This window comes from Peromyscus leucopus, chromosome 4, assembly GCF_004664715.2.
Source record: "Peromyscus leucopus breed LL Stock chromosome 4, UCI_PerLeu_2.1, whole genome shotgun sequence".
Lineage (NCBI taxonomy): Eukaryota > Metazoa > Chordata > Mammalia > Rodentia > Cricetidae > Peromyscus > Peromyscus leucopus.
This window is the reverse complement of record NC_051066.1, coordinates 96,434,357-96,454,818: the sequence shown is the minus strand read 5'-3', so window position 1 is coordinate 96,454,818 and position 20,462 is coordinate 96,434,357. Positions and strand designations below refer to the sequence as shown.

The 20,462-nt window shown below is 41.1% G+C and overlaps 1 protein-coding gene across 1 annotated transcript in view; it reads left to right on the top strand.

Annotated features, from left to right (window-relative positions):
* Znf106 (zinc finger protein 106) overlaps window positions 1–20,462 on the top strand; it is a 58,495-nt gene that overhangs the window by 2,186 nt on the left and 35,847 nt on the right. The window contains 2 exon segments of the mRNA XM_028854410.2: window positions 8,488–8,572; window positions 13,129–13,190. Coding sequence (XP_028710243.1) covers window positions 8,519–8,572; window positions 13,129–13,190 — 116 coding nt within the window. The 5' untranslated portion in view covers window positions 8,488–8,518.

The following is a 20,462-nucleotide window of genomic DNA, read 5'->3' as shown; positions in this document are numbered from 1 at the left end:
TTGTAATTGGGTTACCAAAAGGGAAGTTTAGTATTTGTGTGCCCAATGATAAGAGCTCTAAACAGACAAGTTACAGATGATCGCTCTAACTGTATAACTAGGATGCAGAGTTGCCCACTCAAGGCTTGCAGTCTGTTGTTGTTGTTGTAATCTGAGACTATCAAAAAAATAGGCGTTCACAGGTTTATATCAGAGGACTGATTAAATTTGTGCATTTGTTAGAATGAGCCAACTCTCTGTACCAATATTGAATGATTTCCAAGATACTCTTTTTACAGTGTTAAAGTTATGGTGTCAAGAAGATGTGCAACCGTGCCAATTTTAAGTATATGTACATATGTACACATCTGTTTTGCATATAAGGACATGGGGTGTCTGTGGAAAGCAGTCAGAATCAACTGAAAGTGTAGAATGTCGGGATGGATGGCAGAAGTGAGAATCTATTGTTCAGTGGTTCCAGAGTTTCAATTTCACAATCTGAGATTTTTTTTGCAAGTTAAACAAGCAGTCTCCTACTGAGCTACATCCTTCAACCCTCAGCTTTTTCATGTTTTTAATTACAAAAAGTTGTAAACGACCAGAAAAATATAAACTCACTCAGATTAATTTTTTTTTTTTTATGTTTAGCCTGTATACCACATTTGTGCCCAGTGCCTGCAGAGGCCAGAAGAGGGCATCAGATCCCCTGGAACTGGAGTTACAGGTGGTTGTGTGCCACTGTATGGGTGCTGGGACTCAAACCCAGGTCTTTTGGAAGAGCTGCTGATGCTCAGAACTACTGAGCCATCTCTCCATCCTCCCTTTCACTTGAATTTTAAAGATTGTTTTCTTTTATGTATATGAGTGTTTTGCATCTGTGTGTGTGTGAGAGAGTGTGAGTGTGTGAGTATGAATGTATGTATGTATGTACAACATGTACCAGAGCCTACAGAGGCCAGAAGATGATTTCAGATCCCCTGGAACTAGAATTGCTGATGGTTGTGAAGTAACATGTGGGTACTCAGAACAGATCCTGGGTCCTTTGCAAGGGCAGCAAGTGCTCTTAACCTCTCCAGCCTGTCACTGGATTTTAATGTTACTAAAATTTGCTATACTGTTGTTTATGGTTTGTTTTGAACTGCTGAGAACTGAATATAGGGCCTCACCTTTCTAAGCAAGTATGCTACCAGTGAACTGTATCCCAGTTCTGTATTTTATCCCTCTCTATATTACTCAATACTCAGTTTTTTTTTATTTTTTTGAGATGGGGTTTCAGGAAGCTGAGGCTGCGCTCTCATCTGTGTGATGCGGCAGTCCAGTCTTGATTCTCCAACCTTTACATACTTCCCAAGTGCTGAAATTACAAGTGAGCACCACCATACCTGCCTTGTATATTTTTTGTTTTAAAAAATATTGGTGTTGCTGGGCAGTGGTAGTGTGGGCCTATAATCCCAGCACTGGGAAGGCAGAGGCAGGCAGATCTCTGAGTTCATGGCCGGCCTGGTCTACAGAGCAGATTCCCAGGACAGCCAAGGCTATACACAGAGAAACCTTGTCTCAAAAAACCAAATCATCCAAACAAAAATGTGTGTCTGTGTGTTTCTAGGTCTTGAAGCAATAAAATGAATACGTATAAGGCAAGCACTCTATCATTGAGCTACTTTCTCCATTTCTTCCTTTTGAGACATGGGTAGGTCTCTGCCTTCCCTGGGCTGGTCTTGACTTTTCTTTTCTTTTTTCTTTTCTTTCTTTTCTTTTTCTTTTTCTTTCTTTTTTTTTTTTTTTTTTTTTTTTTTTTTTTTTTTTTTTTTTTTTTTTTTTTTTTTGAGACAGGGTTTCTCTGTGTAACTTTGGGCCTGTCTTGGATCTCACTCTGTAGACCAGGCTGGCCTCGAACTCACAGAGATCCGCCTGGCTTTGCCTCCCAGGGTCTGGGATTAAAGGCATGTGCATGCCACAGCCGGGCTTGACTTTTGTTTTCATCCTTTGCCTCTAGAGTAACTAGGACTTCAGTAGCTTGCCACGAGCAAACAGTATTTGTTTCTTTTTTTTTCTTTTTCTTTTTTTCCCTTTCCCCCTTTTTTTCTTTTTTCTTTTTCGTTGTTTCTTTCTTTCCTCTTTGAGCAAACAGTATTTGATTCAATCTCTAAAGGTTAAGTGTTGCATTTGGCTAGTATGTATCGTGATGTCTCTTTTAACATAGAACAGTTACCTTTCTTGCTTTTTCACTCTTGATTTGTTGAAGAGGCCTGGAAAGTTGTGTAGATAAAGCTAATAATTCGGGTTTGTGGTACATATTACTAAGCTTGTTACAACAAAATGGATGCTAGGGTATACTGCCTTTTGGATTCATGTTAAACACTTTGGCGATGGTTTCCGCCATTCTGTCTGCTATAGTTTTCCCACTGTTAATGATACTGAGATTGACTAGGGCTTAATGATGAATTTAGCCTCCATGGTTTGTTTGTTTTTAATAGTTTTTAGCTTTGTAGCCATAGCTGGCCTGAACTCAGTAGGTAGACCAATCTGGCCTTGAACTTGCATCCATTGTTAAATTGAATGTCTCCCTTTGAAATTGTTTGTCAGCTCTTTTGTGCCTTTTAAACTGTTAAACACCTAGTATTTCATTATCAAATGTAATTGACTATCTTCAAAAAGGCAAAGCTCATGATAAGAAATTATTATTATTTTTATAATCTTTTTCCATTTATTTTGTGTGTTTGTGTGTATATCCTGTGGTGCATGTGTGGAGGACAGAGGACTCCTTGGTTCTCTCCTTGGCCCGTGGTGATTTTGGCTCCCATGCTCGATCACAAGGCTTGGTGGCAAGCGCCTCTCCCCACTAAGCCAGCTCCTCACCAGACCAATAAAGTATTTTTTGACTGAACCTATGACAACTTTTTATGTAAAATTTTTTTCCTGCAATGTATTTTGAACATTTTTTCCCTTCCTTCACTTCTCCCAGATTCTCCCCACCCAACTTCATATTATTTCCCTCCAATAAATAAAGTCAAAACAAGCAAGCAAAAAAGAAAGACCAATAAGACAAAGAATAACAAAACAAAAGGCATGGTTGCACACATACAAATAGAGTCCATTTGGCATTGGCCAACTTCTCCTGCGTGTGGGCTTGCTCTGGACTGTGGTTGCTGTACATAGTGATGTGAGAATTTTCGGTATCACTGTGCTCCATCTCCACTAGTCCTTTTAATTTACTCATTTGCTTACTTATTTATTTATTTGGCAGGGTTTCACTATGTATCTCAGGTTGGCCTGAAATTTACTGTCTGGTATTGAACTCACAGAGCCATCTGCCTCTGCCTTTCTCATTCTGGACCACTGTTCCCTTTTATGAAGAAGAAAATTGAAGTTTGAAATTACCTTTACTTAGAATAAACCCATGAGGTATTGTCTAATTCCAGAGTCTGTGCTTTTTCCTACCAGACTTTATAACCTGGGAAGTGATTGGGAAGTTGTTATTCTAGTGGTGCTTGTGCTTTCTTTTCTGCTGTTGTTTTTTTTTTTTTTTTTTGGAGACAGAGTCTTACTATGTAGCACTGCCAGCCTCAAACCTGTGACCGTCTTGCCTCAGCCTCCCTGGTGCTGGGATTACTAGTGTGTGTCACCAAGCCTGTTTTAAGATGATCATCCATTTTAACCTTTTTTCTTTTACTTATGTATGTACACATGTGTGCTGCAGTGCATGTATAGAAGTCAGAGGACAACCTGTGGGAGTTGGTTCTTTCCTTCTACTGTGGGTATCCTAGAGACTGAATTCAGGGCGTCAGGCTTGACAACAAGTGCCTTTACTCACTGGAACATTTCACCGCCCCACCTGTGCATGTTTAGCTCAGAAAGACCATCAAGGATTGGTTACTATGGTATTTTGAAAATCATATAAACAGCAAGTGCTATTCATGGTATTTTAATCAGTAATACATTCAGTATCAGTGCTATTCATGGTATTTTAATCAGTAATACATTCAGTATCAGTCTGTTTTTATAGTTGCTACATTCATAATTTTGTGTTTTCTAATAAAGTCATGCCCAAGAATTTATATATTGAAGTACATATTTTGTAGTAAATTACATTTATCTTTCTTCTTTTGTTTTAATTAGCACATTATGTTGATGTTTTAAATTTTATACATGCAGTAGGAAGTTGTGGTGGCTGAATAAGAATGGTCCCCATAGGCTCATCTGTTTGAATGCTTAGTCACCAGAGAGTGGAACTCTTGACTGGATTAGGAAGTGTGGCCTTGTTGGAGGAAGTACATCACTGGGGGTGCGCTTGGTGGTTTCAAAAGCCCATGCCAGGCTCTGGCTTTTGAGTTGCCTTGGTCATGGTGTCTCTTCACAGTAATAGAACAATGACTAAGGCAGAAGTATAGTTTACATTTCATTCTAGGAAGGATGAGGGGGTATGGGATCTTTATTTACAATAAAAAGTGGGTAAAAGGTATCTCTTAAGGGTGGAGCCTTGGGCCTCCTGATCCAGGCAAGCCCTTTACTACTGAGCTGCTTCCTCCGCCCACATTATTTTATTTTTGCAGTGCTAGGGATCAAAACCAGAATTTGGTACATAGTAGGCAAGCAAGCACTTTACCACTAAGTTATATTCATAACCTCAAAAATATTTTTTTCTGACCCAAATAACATCATTCATAGTGTAGAGGAGAAGACAGAGATCTATGTTCATCCATATTAGCTGAGCGACCAGAGGAAAAAGGCAAAAGGTTTAAAGGAGGTAAAAGGTACTTTTCCCAATTATGTCAAGACACGTATTTCAACCCTAATGGCAGGATGTGTAGGCACATCTGTCAAAGCTGCTACATCTCCATGTAAAATACAAATGTTGGAAGCTTTTTTTTTTTTTTTAAATCTTTATTTAGTTTTAAGTTCATGGGTATTTTGTCTTCATATATGTCTGTGTACCACATGCATGCCTGGCACGCACAGAGGCCAGAAGAGGACTTCAGATCCCTTGGAGCTGGAGTTAAAGACACTTGTGAGCTGCCATGTGGGTGCTGGGAATTGAACCCAGGTCCTCTGGAGGAGCAGCTGGTGCTTTCGCCCTATTAACTGCTGAGCCATCTCTTCAGCCCTGGAAGCTTTTTTTTTTTAAAGCTTGTTTCATTATGTTTAAGTGTTTGAGTGTGGACATGTGCTTGTGAGTACAGGTGCCTGTGGAAGCCAAAGGTGTTGGATGCCCATGGAACTGGAGTTGCAGATGATTGTGAGGTGCTTGACATGGGTGCAAGGATTGAACTTGGGTCCTCTGCAAGTGGACCATCTCTCCAGCCACAATGAAAGCTTTTGATTGTAGCTAGAGTTTTCCTGCCTTGCCCACAGTCAGGACAAATCTTTGTCACCCGCCAGTCCCACAGGCGCTCAGACCCAACCAAGTAAACACAGAGACTTATATTGCTTACAAACTGTATGGCCATGGCAGGCTTCTTGCTAACTGTTCTTATAGCTTAAATTAATCCATTTCTATAAACCTATACCTTGCCACGTGGCTCGTGGCTTACCGGCATCTTTTCATGCTGCTTGTCCTGGCGGTGGCTGGTAGTGACTTTGACTCAGCCTTCCACTTCCCAGAATTCTTCTTCTCCTTGTCCTGCCTATACTTCCTCCTGCCTGACTACTGGCCAATCAGTGTTTTATTTACTAACCAATCAGAGCAACACATTTACCGTACAGAACATCCCACAGCATTTGGTCAGCCACCACTGCTTCAAAGGCTGCTGTCAGCTTTGGTCCCTTTGTTTCCCTCCTCCACTCTGAGGCATTTTGATACAGTTGCACCCCGCACCCCCCTTAGATTAGGTTAGACCAGTCTCCATGGCCCCCAGGATACATCATAACATGTATTGACCAGGGGTTAGGGAGACAGGTGTGGTGGCACACATCTGGAATCCCAGGCTGAGGCAGGAGAATTGGGAGTTCCAGACCAGCTTGGGCTATGTAGAGAGACCCAGTCTCAAAAAAGAAAACACAGATACAGAAAAGCCACCCATAATTTGTACATTGTCAAACCCTTTTGGGAAATTGTTCATCTTTGGAGATGTAGTTTAGTGGTAGAGCATGTGCCCTGATATTGTATGGAACTGGGTACCATAACTAGTACATAAACAAAAGTCTAAAGCTAAGTATGCTGGTGTACTCCTGTAATCCCAGCATTTGGGAGGTGGTGACAGGAGGGCCAGATCGCCTGCAGAAAGAGTTCTCAGCCAGCCTGGCATACATGAGACCCTCTTTCAAAAAAAAAAGTCTGTTGATCAGATTCCAACCTGGATGCTGAGATCCACAGCAGACCTCATTTCCACTCCTTTTCCAAGTGGTGCTAAAGGCTGAGGCTGTTTGAAGTGACATCACCATTTCCCATCCTGAGTGGTTGAACTGACATTGGTCAGCAGTTTGCAAAAGATTGATGAGAGGGATAGCACTTCCTACTCCTACAGAGGATCCAAATTTAGTTCCCAGCACCCACTTCAGGTGGCTCCCTGACTGTAACTCCAGCTGTAGAGAATCTGACATCTTCTGGGCCCCACCAATATTTGCACTCACATGCACATTCTCCAACACAGATACACAAGTACATATAATTAAAAATCTTTTAAAAGATCGATTATTGGGGCAAACATAATCATAAATGTATTTGTAACATGTTACCAGCTTCAAAATACTTAAAGGTACATTAAATTAAAATTAAAAGAATAAAAGCATCAATTAAAGATATTTAATGTTCTTTTTTGCAGAAACGGTATTTGTGTCTGAGTGCTTACTCATGGGTGTCGTGTGGGTATGCATCATATAGAGATCATTAGACATCTTCTCCATGCTGGTCTTGTCTTCCCACCCTGTTTGAGACAGGGTCTCTTTGCTCTATAAGCCAGACTATCTGGCCTGCAGACCTCTGCCTCCTGTCTCATTATAGGGGTACCCTGCGTACTAAAGTGTCTTCCTTAGCTAGAGGCCATGTAATTTTTTATTGAGACCCACTCTGCAAAGTGAGGCCCTCCCAAAAGTGTCAGTTTGTCCAGGCAACCTAGGGTTAGAGGCAGAAATTTGTTCTGTGGCTTCCTAATTGTCCCATCTTAACAGAAATCCATTCATTTCTGTCAGGGTTAATGTGAAGACATAGGAAATTGCCTGTGGGATTCCAGAAAGGGATTTTAGCTTAATTACTGCTCCTCATCTTGCTGTAGCCCCCCTCCCCCCCACAAAGTTAAAATCTTGAGTATTTTACAACATATTGTCACTTGGAGTCTGCATTCACTTATAGATGTTCCTTCAGTTCTATTGAGTTTATTCTGAATATTAAGAGATACAGTATGTAAAGATCTCCCTTTCGTGAGGTTAGGAAGGTCGGATCTACTATCAAACATCCTGGGTTTACTTCTCAGATTGTCTTAATAAAATTGGATGACAGTGTTTTAAATACAGCTCTTGAAACTAACAGGTATTTTCAACTTGAGCCACATGATCAATATCTGGGGGACATTCTGACATTGATGTTTGAAGTGGACTCCAGTGTTAGGTAGCTCAAACTGACCTTGAACTTGACCTAAGGGCTACAGATGCAAGTATGTATCACAATGCCTGCTTCTGGAATCTCTGAAGATTCTTCAGTAGTTCTATTCTTCATGCAGACAGCAGCCTCTTTTTACTAATGAACTGTGTGCATGAGTCTAAGGGGCTAGCTTGTCCATGTACTGAGAGCAGGAGTGGAGGCAGGAAGTGGAATCAGTGTAGTAGGTAAGAGGAGAAGCAGATTGGCAGGCATGGCAAGAGCTTTTGAATTTTCTGTGAAATGGGAAGCCACAGGAAAGGACCTTGGCAAAGAAATAATATAACCTAAGTTTTATCTTTGTTTACTTGATATAGGGTCTAAGTATGTGGCCTTGGCTGGCCTGGAACTTGGCTGCCTCTGCCTACAAGTGCTGGGATTAAAGGTGTGCACCACCAGCCTGGCATGATTTAAATTTTAAACCAGTCCCATTCTGGGACTCTTCGGCTGTGCTAAGAGTAAGAATGGAAGTGGGGACTTACGGCAAGGCTGTGCTGTGATAGATTCTAAGTGCCTCCGCAGTGAGCGGTGGTGAGAGCTGAGAAGTACCGCATGTATTTAGTAGGACTGACAGCATCTGCCAGGTGGGGTATGGAAGGGGAGTCAGGGATGACACTCTAAAGTTTGGTTGGTTGCTTGGTTGGTTTTTTTCAAGACTGGGTTTCTCTGTGTAGCCTTGGCTGTCCTGGAACTTGTTCTGTAGACCAGGCTGGCCTCAAACTCACAGAGATCCTCCTGCCTCTGCCTCTGCCTCCGCCTCCCGAGTGCTAGGATTAAAGGTGTGCGCCACCAACGCCGGCTGTTTGTTTTTTAAACCTTGGTACCTGGACAGCTGGAATTTATATTTAAGATTGAAAGATTATGGGAGAGGCAGAGTGAAAAGTGAATTAAAGATGATCTTTGCAAAGGTTACTAAATGCTACTTCTCATTACAGGTTGACATTGAGTGCTTCAGATCTGGTCACTATGGTCCGAGAACGAAAATGCATATTGTGCCACATTGTGTACGGCTCAAAAAAGGTAACAGCAGGGAGAGAGCACCAGTGCTTCATGGCCAGTTCATTTTTGAAGACATCTTAAAATTAGTTAAAACGTGATATTTAGAAATTTAAGTTGTTACAATTTTATTTTTTTGTTTTGCTCTGCAATCCTAGAACATTGCTTGTACTCTGACCTCCAACTGTGGTGCTCCACCTGCCTTGGTCTCCCAATCCCTGGGATTACAGATGTGCTGTCAAACTGCCTGTGCAGTCTCTGTGTGTTGGGCAAGCATTTGACCAGCTAAGCTGTAATCCATCCCCAGCCCTGGGGGAAAACATTTTAACAGCATCTTATTTATGCTTTCCCCCCAAATCAGTCCATTCCATGAGTATTTTTTTTTCATTACTGTCTCAAAAAGCCAGTAACTATATATTAATCTCTAACCAGAATTTCGGGTACTCAGGAGTAAATGATATAGAGAACTTTAGTTAGCAATCAGTTAAAGAGAAAATATCTTACAATTTAAGGTAATTGAGATTTTAGTACTTTCTGAAACTTTACTTTGTGTTGTCTACCCCACAGACTCCATATGTACTGGACAAACACTACTTCTTGAGTTATATCCTCAGTCCACAAATCATGCACTTTTTGGTTCACAGATATTTAACAAATACAGCATTTATTGTATGTATTTGATTTGTGTGTGTGTGTGTGTGTGTGTGTGTGTGTCTCTCTCCAGGCTCAAGAAAAGTACACTGCAGCCAGGTGTAGTAACACACACCTATAATTCCAGTACTTGGGAGCAGAGGCAGGGGGAGGCTCTTTCAGGGATCTCCCTATCTTCCCCTGAGTACTGAGATTGCAGGTGTCCCTTGACTGGTTATTGGTGGAGTTTTAAATTCAATATTCTGTCTTTAACTTGCCTGGGTTTTCATATGTTTTGTTCTAATTGATGACGACCACTTACAGCTAGAAAGGCTCACTTGTAAAGCTCTGTCCAGATGAAGCTTTTGTAGAGATAGTAAGGAAACACTCCAGTAAGATCACCACTAAAAGGAAGTGTTTTTAACAGCTGTCCTCTTTATCACACTATAGAAGATAAAGCAATAATGGGCTGTGGAATAGTTACACTGACTCTGACAAACTGTATATGATGAAGAAGTGCGTTATGTGCTTACTTTATAACATGATGCTTGGTGTCAGCTCTTCCTGGATTTGAGTTTAACCACTTGATTTTCACATTTACTTCTTCAGTGCCCAGCTCTGTATGGAGGGCATAATAAGCACTTGAAGAATACCTGTGAATAAAGGAGTTAACTTTTTTTTTTTTTTTTTTTTTTTTTTTTTTGGTTTTTCGAGACAGGGTTTCTCTGTGTAGCTTTGCGCCTTTCCTGGAACTCACTTGGTAGCCCAGGCTGGCCTCGAACTCACAGAGATCCGCCTGCCTCTGCCTCCCAAGTGCCAAGTGCTGGGACTAAAGGCGTGCGCCACCACCGCTCAGCCCAAGCTGTTCTTAAACTTGCCATTTTGTCTCCTGAGGATTACAAGTGTCTGCCACCATGCCCAGCTGTGTGCATATGTTCTAGTGATAGCTTCTCCACAGGTTATTTTCTTCTACTAAAGGTAAAATGACACAGAACCTTGCAGAGGTTTAATATTTTCATGAAACCCAACTAAACCAGTTGAGGAAGTCGAAAAGTGGGTAGTCAGAGTAGAGCCATGAGTGAATTGCTGTGTGCAAAGTCTTGGTTTCCCTTGTCCCAAAGTCTTGGTCCTCCTTGTCCCCTCCTGACTCTGGTTTATAACCAAGGCTGTCTCTGGACTCAGGTCCAGCTGCCTCGACCTCCTGAGTGTGGGTAAGGTATGCACCATTGTGCCCAGCCACATTCAAAGTATTGTTTATTAAAGACTTAATTATTTTTATTTTACGTCTCTGGGTGCTTTCCCTGAATGTATGTTTGTGCACTGAATGCATGCCTGGTGCCTACTGAGGCCAAAACGGGGAGCCAGATCCTTTGAACTGAAGTTGTAGAGAGTTGTGAGGGCTCTTGTAGGTTCTGGGAACCCACCTGGGCCTGTGTAAGAGCAACAAGTGTTCTTTTTTTTCTTTTTTTTTTTTTTTGAGACAGGGTTTCTCTGTGCAGTTTTGCACCTTTCCTGGAACTCACTTGGTAGACCAGGCTGGCCCTCGAACTCACAGAGATCCGCCTGCCTCTGCCTCCCAAGTGCCAAGTGCTGGGACTAAAGGCGTGCGCCACCACCGCCCGGTGCAACAAGTGTTCTTAACTGCTGAGCCATGTCTCCAACTCCTTAAAGTGTGTGTGTGTGTGTGTGTGTGTGTTTTAAAAAACCTCCATAGAGATGCTTTATTCATTTACTTTTTAAAGTTTTTGAGATTTTTATTTATTTTATATAGGTAAGTGGTTTGCCTGGGTGTGTATCTGTGCACCATGTGCATGTAGTTTCCGAGGATGCCAGAAGAAGGCACCAGATCCTCTGGGACTGGAGTTATAGATGGTTGTGTGGTGCCATGTGGGTGCTGGAAGAGTAACCAGTGCTTTTAGCCACTGAACCATCTCTTCAGCTCCAAGAGAGAGACTTTTTTTTTTTTTTTTGAGGCTTTATTTTTTAATACCTACCAGCCATATTCATTCAACAATGTGGGTTTTTTGTTGTTGTTTTTTGTTTCTTTGTTTTTGGTTTTTCATTTCTCTGTGTAACAGCGATCTCTCTTTGTAGACCATGCTGGCCTTGAACTCACAGAGATCTGCCTGCCTCTGCCTCCTGAGTGCTGGGATTAAAGGCATGCGCCACCATCATCCAGTCTCAACAAATGTTTATTAACAACTTATATGCCAGGCCTTAAATAAGAGTCTTATTCTTGAGAAACTTTCATTTGAGTAAGGAAAGAATATAGATAAAAGTAAACAGATAGGGACTCAAGAGATCTCCCAGTCAGTAAAGTGCTTCCCCTGCAAACACGAGGGCCTGAATCTGGATCCCTAACACACAGAAAACAAGTGACAGCAGGACACATCTACAATCTCAGCATAGAGACTGGCCAGCAGCTTAGCTGAATTAGTAAGCTTCCATTTTATTGAGAGACATCATCTCAATAAGGTGGAGGGCCTGGAGAGATGGCTAAGTGGTTAAGAGCACATACTGTTCTTGCAGAGGACCCAAGTTTGGTTCCAGGCACCCATGTTGGGCAGCTGATAATCACCTTAACTCCAGCTCTAGGGGATCCTCTAGCCTAAACACACACCTGCATTCACATGCATGCACACTCATGTACACACACTTTAAAAAATTAAATATGAGGTAGAAAGCAATTAAGAAAAATGTCCAATATTGGCCTTTGACCTCCACAATCACATACACTTACATGTATTGTGTGTGTGTGTGTGTGTGTGTGTGTGTGTGTAAATGCACATGTACACACCAACATGAATATATACATGTACCACATAAACATAAAGTAGCCAAATAGTTTTAGAAGCTAAGTGATTTGAAAGACTTGTAAAAACGTTTTGTGTCTATATGTGTGTGTGTCCATTTGTGTGCCTACATGTGCATGCTTTTGTGCACTTGTATACCATAGTGTGCATGTGAAGATAGGCTCTCTCCTTTCACAATGTGACCTCCAAGGATCAAACTCAGGTTATCAGGCTCAGTGACAAGTGCCCTGACCTGCTGGGCCATCCTCTTGCTGGGTCTTTGGTGTTTTTATGTAGACCTGGATGAACTAGAACTCCCTGTGTAGATTAGGCTGGTCTCAAACTGGCAGTGGTTCTGCCTTTTCTTCCCAAGTGATGATCCCTGGTGGTATGATGGGTAGGTTGTGGGGCTTTTCACCAAGTGCTGAGATTACAGTATGAACACCACACCTGACTGTTACCCTCCCCCCAAACTCTAGTACATTCTTTATAATGATATAGAATCTAACCTGTATTATTCATTCCTAAGTCTTCCCTTGGTGGGGGTGGGGGGGGTGGGGGGCTGGAGAGACGGCTCAGAGGTTAAGAGCACTGGCTGCTCTTCCAGAGGTCCTGAGTTCAATTCCCAGCTTCTCACAACTATCTATAATGAGATCTGGTGCTCCCTTCTGACATGCAGGCATACATGAAGGTAGACTACTGTGTACATAATAAATAATAAAACCTTTAAAAAAAAAAAAAGTCTTTTCTCTTCTAAGGCCAATAAATATGTCTAGCCATTTTGGGAAACCACTTAAAATACCTAAAAGTTACTTTTTAAAAATGGCAGCCAGCTGTGGTGATGTGCACCTATAATCTTAGCTCTGGAGATGGAGGTAGGAGGACCAGGAATTCAAGGTCATTCTCAACTACATAATGAGTTCACGGGCTGCCTGGGCTGAGATCCTACCCCACAAAACAAAATTAAGCATGAAATACAGCCAGATAATTATTTATTGTGGAACCAATCTTGATTTTAAATTGAGAAAAGTAATCACAAAATTTTTTGGCTCAAGAAGTTTGAATTCAGATTGTTAATTGAACATCTACAGAGGAACTCCACCCACCCCATCCCCAGCAGTCCCCTTGGTTAATTTGCTTTGTTTTGTTGTTTTGAAGGAGATGGACGAACACATGCGGAGCATGTTGCATCACAGGGAACTTGAGAACTTGAAGGGCAGGTAATAAGAACAGCTCTCTTCCATAATTTGCTAATGCGGGGTCTAAGTGCTAATGCTGCCTGCCTACTTAGTTTGTAATAATCCATCATGATGACTGTTGTTGATGGCATTGAATCATTGTTTAGAATTAATAACAGTAGATTTTTGGCATTTAAATGATAAACCCTGGTACCTTTGTGCATCTCGTTTCTACATATGGGCAGAATTCATAGCAACTCAGGCAAGTAGATTTAACAAAGTTGAGCAGGCTTTCTTACACACTGACTCATTCCTGCATAGTGGCCTTACAGCTAGTACTTTCCATAGTTTTGCTTTAGCCAAATTAATATTATGCTGTACTGTAAACCCCTAGTCTTGCTGAAATAGCCTAGGAAATCCACAACTTGCTAAGCTATGCTGAAGCTTATTAATGTCTACAAAACCAAATAAAAGACCTTAAGTGTTTTTGAGAATTTTCTGTTAATAATTTAAAGCTTAAGGTATTTTTAAAAAGTTTAAAAAGAAAATGTGGTATGTATGTATATTCCATGTCTTTTTTCTGTGTTTTCTTGACTAATGTGGATTTGAAGTGTAGAGATTAGATAAAGGTAACATTTGTAAACCCAGAAAATGAATTATATTTTACTCCATGAATAATAGCTAAAGTTTCTGTGAAGCTGCCATCTTATTATTTGACATTAATGTGTTAACTTTATTGTAAGTCTTACAAGTTTATCTTGTGTCTGTAAATTAATGTGCTATTATTAGACTTTAGCATATCATTAGCATATAAATGCTAATGATTTCTTCTTCACCTGGGTCTATAATATGTAATGGTTATGCTTAGTGGCAATAAAATAAAACGGGCGAAGTATTCTGTTTAGTGTCTGTAGAGCTGGGTTTGTAGATCAACACTGCTTAAATTTGCTTTTAGAGTTAGTTGAGTGCCTTTCTTCCTTTATCTATTGTGGTTGCAAGTTTTGTTGGGTATAGTAGTCTAGGGCCATGTATAAATATCTGTCCTGGCCCTTCTGGCTTTTAAAATCTCCATTCAGAAGTCAGGTCTGCCTTTATATATTATTTGGTCTTTTTTCATTGCAGCTTTTAATATTCTTTCTTCATTCTCTACACTTGATATTTTGATTACTATGTGTTGTGGGAAGCTTCTTTTTTTGTTTGTTCTATTTGGTGTTCTGTATGCTTATTGTACCTGACAGACACCACCTCCTTCAGGTTGGGGAGATTTTCTGCTGTTATTTTGTGGAAAATATTTTCTGAGCTTTTGACCTGGCTTTCTTCTCTTTCCTCTATTTTTATTGTAGATTTGGTCTTTTCATACTATTCCAGATTCCCTGGTGGACTTAACATTTTCTTTGACCAAGGCATCCATTTCTTCTATCTTTTACTCAATGTCTGAGATTCATTCTTCTGTCTCTTATATTCTGCTGGTGAAGCTTGCCTCAGAGGTTGGTTTTCAAGTTCCTAGACTTTTCATTTCTAGCTTTCCCTCAGTTTGGGTTTTCTTTAGGATTCTATTTCCACTTTCATGTCTTGAACTGTTTCATTTCATTCCACTATTTGTGTTTTCATTTATGGGTTTGTTAATTTCCTTTTGAAGATGAATAGCTATTTAGAAGTCTTTGTCTTGAGCTTCAGCTGTGTTCCTCGGGTCTGATGTGGGAGGGTTGCTGGGCTCTAGCAGAGGGAGACATATTGTCCTGGCTGTTACTGTGTTTTGATGCTGGTATCTCAGCATCTGGGTTTGGGATGACTAACTCTAGTGCTGATATCTGGACTTGTTTTTGTTGGGTGTATGTTCTGTTCCTTGGTTTCTGTTGCTCTCTCTGGTTCTTAGAAAAGTGTGGTGGCTGTGGGTTGCCTGGTAGGAAATGCTTCTTAGATCTGCCAGGTGTGATCACTGAAGGTTCCAGGGTAGAACGTGTTTCTAGGTATTGGAAGTTGACACTAAGGAATGGGGATGAGCTAGTTGCTGAGAGGGTTCACAGGAGGGAGGAAAGCTGGATGTGCCACCAGGATCTGTGTAGACTCCTGGGAATGGAGACAGAGAGGAAGAAGAGGCCAGCATGTGGGCTGCTATAGATCTGGGGGTGAGACTGGGGGATTAGATTGGAAGAGAGAAGGGACTCGTGGGAGTGCCCCAGCCAGTGCCCTTAACCATTGAGCCATCACTCCAGTCTCATAAAGGTATTATTTTTTTATTTTTTTATTTTTTTTGGTTTTTCAAGACAGGGTTTCTCTACGTAGCTTTGGCTTTCTGAGTCACTTGTGCCAGCTGCCTCGAACTCACAGATCGCCTGCTCTGCTCCGAGTGCTGGGATTAAAGGTGTGCGCCACCATCGCCCGGCAAAGGGATTATTTTTAAAGGTTTATTTTTATTATTTTCAAGCGTGTGTGTATATGTGCATGTGACTGTGCACATGAATACAGGTGTCTGTGGTGGCCAGAGATGTTGAATCCCCCTGACGTTGGAGTTACAGGTGCTTGTGAGCAACCTGACATGGATATTGGACCTCTGGAAGTACAGTGAACATTCTTAACTGCTGAGCTATCTCCCTAGCTTCCCCTAAAACTTTTTTAAAAACATTTTATATAAGATTCAGATAATAATAAATATAGGATCACAGAAAGTAAGTCTGGTTGACCAGGTGTGGTGGCACATGTCTTTAATCCCAACACTCAGGAGGTAGATACAGGAGGATCTCTGTGAGTTCGGGGACAGCCTGATCTGCATAGTGAACTCCATGACAGCCAGGGATACATAGATAAGCCCTGTCTCAAAGAGAAAAAAAAAAAATGAAAGTAAGTCTATTTACCTTATTCCTCTTTAATAAAATCCCATTCCATCTTGCTGTCTATCCTACCCAAACTTTATATGCATTCAGTTTGAGATCTATACACATGCTTTGTTCTGTCTTGAGTAACTGGACCACATGTGGATTATGTGTTGCTCTGTAACTTCTTTTCCTCCTGTAAATACCATCTTGAGCACCCTAACTCATTTTATTTAGAGGGGAGCACATTCGTACAGGTTTCCTCATGTGTTAGGTGCAGCCGTAACTAGTTGCCAGCCTGTAACAAATACATAGCATGAAAAACCAGCTAATCAAATTTTGAAAAATCACATGAAGTCTCAAAGATCATTTATTGACTTGGAGCATTATTTTAAGGATAGTCATAACTGGTTTATGCCTTAGAGACAAATACTCATCAATGCTGTTTATTCCTTTTCCCTGTTAGTCTCAATATATGACCATTTCTTCTGGATTTTCCTGTCTAATTACTGTGCTTAGAGCTGAACTTTACTTTTTAGCTATGATCTTGTAAAGAATTATAAAATACTTTATTAAGTTTTTATATTCAGTTTTGAAGGTAAGCTTGACCATATTGGTCAGTTTTCTTTTTTGTTTGTTTGTTTGATTTTTTATTTTTCGAGACAGGGTTTCTCTGTGTTCTTTGGTGCCTGTCCTGGATCTCGCTCTGTAGATAGGCTGGCCTCGAACTCACAGAGATCCTCCTGTATCTACCTCCTGAGTGCTGAGATTAAAAGCGTGTGCCACCACTGCTGCACAGCTTTCTTTGGTTTCTAATTAGGGACATGGGGTAGGTGTGTAATATAAGCAGTTTCTCCAGATAGAAACTACCGAAGACTCAAGCTTTTTTTGTCAAGCAGCTGTTGTGGTGTAGTTAGGGCAAGCTTAATAAGGAAAGGCTTATGCGTAGAATATCTTAAGACTGCCTTTTGTACATGAGGGGAAATTGTGTGGTAACAGGATGAAGCTAATTTGGGCCCTTCAAACACACTAAGGAAAATTATTGCCTTTGTTAGCTATGACACAAAAGCATTACATTTTGTCCATAATTATATGTTCATGCAAAGTTTTTAAGCCAGTTATTAATGAAGAATTCAAAAGAGGGGTATTGATGGCTTGAACCTAAGAAAATTTTCTCTGCATTTTATAAAGTGTTAGTCAACAATTTTGGAAAAATTAAGAGGTAGTATGGAAGTCTCCAATAGAAAGAGGCCACTGGTATGGCAACATCCAGTTTAGCATTTTATACATTAAGTAGAAACGTAGATGAAGACAAAATGATTTTCTAACTAAGAACCACATTGGCTTGGATTTTGGTCACAATGTATGGACGGTGTTTGACTTATAGTCTCCAGTCTTCTGGTGGTGCCCATTGTGAACAGATTTCTGTTTCTATTTTAAACTGTCTGTGTTGCCATGAGATGCTTGCTTGCTATTACAAGTTAATACCATCCTAGTGAACTAGCATCAGTCTAGTTGTCTTGGAGAACTTGATTCTTGATAAGCTGGAGAAAGTAGGGAAAGATCCTTCCTTTTTGTTGTTGTTTGTTTGTTTGTTTGTTTGTTTGACAAAGTCTTGCTATGTAGCCCTGGCTGGCCTAGAACTCACTATGTAGGTCAGGTTGGTCTTAAACGCACGGAGATCCACTTGCCTCTACCTCCAGAGTACTAGAATTTAAAGGTGTGTGCCACTACACCTGGTGATGTTTAATCTTTAAATATGCAGATGCAGTTCATAAACAGTGCATTAAAGTATTGTAGGGAATTAGAACATTGAACTCAGGGTAACCTGTTTCTGGAGAGCTTCTCTCCAGGTTCCCCAAGCCCCGCAGTCCCACAATCCACGTATAAAATAATCACTCAGACGCTTATATTACTTATAAACTTATGGCCATGGCAGGCTTCTTGCTAACTGTTCTTTTATCTTAAATTAACCCATTTTTATAAATCTATACCTTGCCACGTGGCTGGTGGCTTACCGGAGTCTTTACATGCTGCTTGTCCTGGCGGTGGCTGCAGTGTCTCTCCTTCTTCCTGTTTCCCCAATTCTCCTCTCTCTTTGTTCCGCCTATACTTCCTGCCTGGTCACTGGCCATCAGTGTTTTATTTATATAGAGTGATATCCACAGCAGTAACCAATTGATATTTTTAGAGAACCTCATTAGAACTCTCATTTAAATTTTTTTTTTCAAGACAGGGTTTCTCTGTTTAGTCCTTGTTGTCCTGGAACTCACTTTGTAGACCAGGCTGGCCTCAAACTCAGAGATCTGCCTGCCTCTGCCTCCTGGAGCTAGGATTAAAGACATGAGCCACCACCGCTCAGCTCATTTAAAAATTTTAAACTGTTAGCATTTTAAACAAAATAAACAAAAAAGGTGTAAATTCTCTACATTTTTAGATTTTTAGAGATTCATCTAATATAAGAAACTGTAATGGGGCTGGAGAGATGACTCAGCAGTTAAGAGCCCTTACTGCTCTTCCAGAGGGTGCGGGATCAATTCCCAGCACCCACATGGCAGCCTACAACTGTCTGTAATTCCGGTTCCAGGGGATCCGACACCTCCACACAGACAAGCAGGCAAAACATCAATGCACATAAGATAAATCAATTTTTTTTTTTTTTTTTTTTTTTTTTTTTTTTGGTTTTTTTGAGACAGGGTTTCTCTGCGTAGCTTTGCGCCTTTCTGGAGCTCACTTGTAGCCAGGCTGCCTCGAACTCACAGAGATCCACCTGCTCTGCCTCCCGAGTGCTGGGATTAAAGGCGTGCGCCACCACCGCCCGGCTTATTTTTTTTTTTTAAAAGAAGAAACTATTGGTTTTCCTCTTCTTCTCCTTCCTCCTCCTCCTCTTCTTCTTTCTCCTCCTCCTCTCCCCTCCCTCCCTCTCTCTATCTCCCTCCTCCCTCCCTCCCTTTCTTCCTTCCTTCCTTCTTCCTTCCTTCTTCTTTCTTTCTTTCTTTCTTTTTCTTCTTTCTTCTCTTTCTTCTCTTTCTTCTCTTTCTTCTTTTTCTGAGACAGTGGCCCTGGCTGGTCTACAGCTTTGAAAGACTAGGCTGGCTTTGAACTCACTGACACTCTTTTGCTGCAGGCCAAACCTCGTCCCCTATGCCTGCACTAGCTAGGTACATGTCCTGCCATTGTAACACGTTTCCAGCTTTTCCCCAATGAGATGTATTTTTCATATGTGTGCAGATGTATATTTATGTAAATATATGCCATGTATGAACCCACAGAGGCCAGAAAAGGGTGTCAGACCCCATAGAGCTCATGGTTCCTCTGTGAAAGCAGAAAGTGGTCTCATCTCCCCAACCCCAGTATTGCTTTTTAAAATGTACCAGGCATTGTTTGAGGTTTTATAGTTTGTAACTCTGAATAACTTAGCATTGTGCTTGGCATTTAGTAACTGCTTGATAAGGTATGTGTTTTGTTTTGCTTTACTTTAAATGGACATTCAGGTGATCTGTAACAGAAACTATCTTCTAGTAAATGAAGTGCTCAGTTTCAAGGACCTCTGTTAATTAACATCAATTCTGCTTATTTTGGTTGGGTATTTGTTTAAAAAGGAGGCAGGGTGAGTGGCTGTGTTTCATGGTATGTGTCTGTGGTGATTTATATAGGTAGATAGATGTAGACACAGATGGGTGTAAGAAGCACATAAATTTCATCACTACTGTAAACCCACGATGCAAGATCCTGGATTACGTTTGGTTTATTGGACAGCCACAGTTTGCACAGTTCTCATTAGTGCCTGCGTGGACAGCTGACATAATCAAAGGATTGCAGGAAGCTCGAAAGCAGTTAAATTATTGATATGCTACAAGTCTGAAGAGGATGTAAGATTTTGCTTGTTAAAACTGGCCAAATCATTGTGTCAAGTAAAGGAAAAGCAAACAGAAGCAAACCAGTCACCAGGTTTAGGGAAAGGCCAGTTTTGCTTGTGTCTGGACTGCAGCATTTTCTGAAACTTGAGAGAAAACATTTGCCTAACACAGCTGTTAACTTCCTACAACTGACATGTTTTCCATTCCCTTGAAAATAAGCCCTGCTGAAGCAGAATGTGTCACGTGTATCATCCAGACTAAGAACATTTGCTGGGACTTCTGTCATTTGCCAGGGTCCAGGATCTTCACATTCCAGGCAGGACGCCAGCTGTTCCGATTTAGTTACCCAGTTGCGATTGGCTGCACCCCTCCTCTTTGCCCCACCCCCAGCCATCACAGGAAGAATGCTTGGAGCTGGAGATTAAATGGAAGTGCTGTCACCAGGCTTTCTGAGTGCAGCTGGCACCATGGGTGTGCCCCAGAGCAGCGTGTGTTTGCTCTGAGCCCCCGGCCCTGCCTCCCTTCACCATGTTTCCTCTGGCAAGATTTTAAGTACAGCAATTCAAGAAGATTTCTCCTAAATCCCGTTAATCTGAAGTGTATTGCCTCTTGATTGCTGGAAAGAAATCTAAAATTTATTC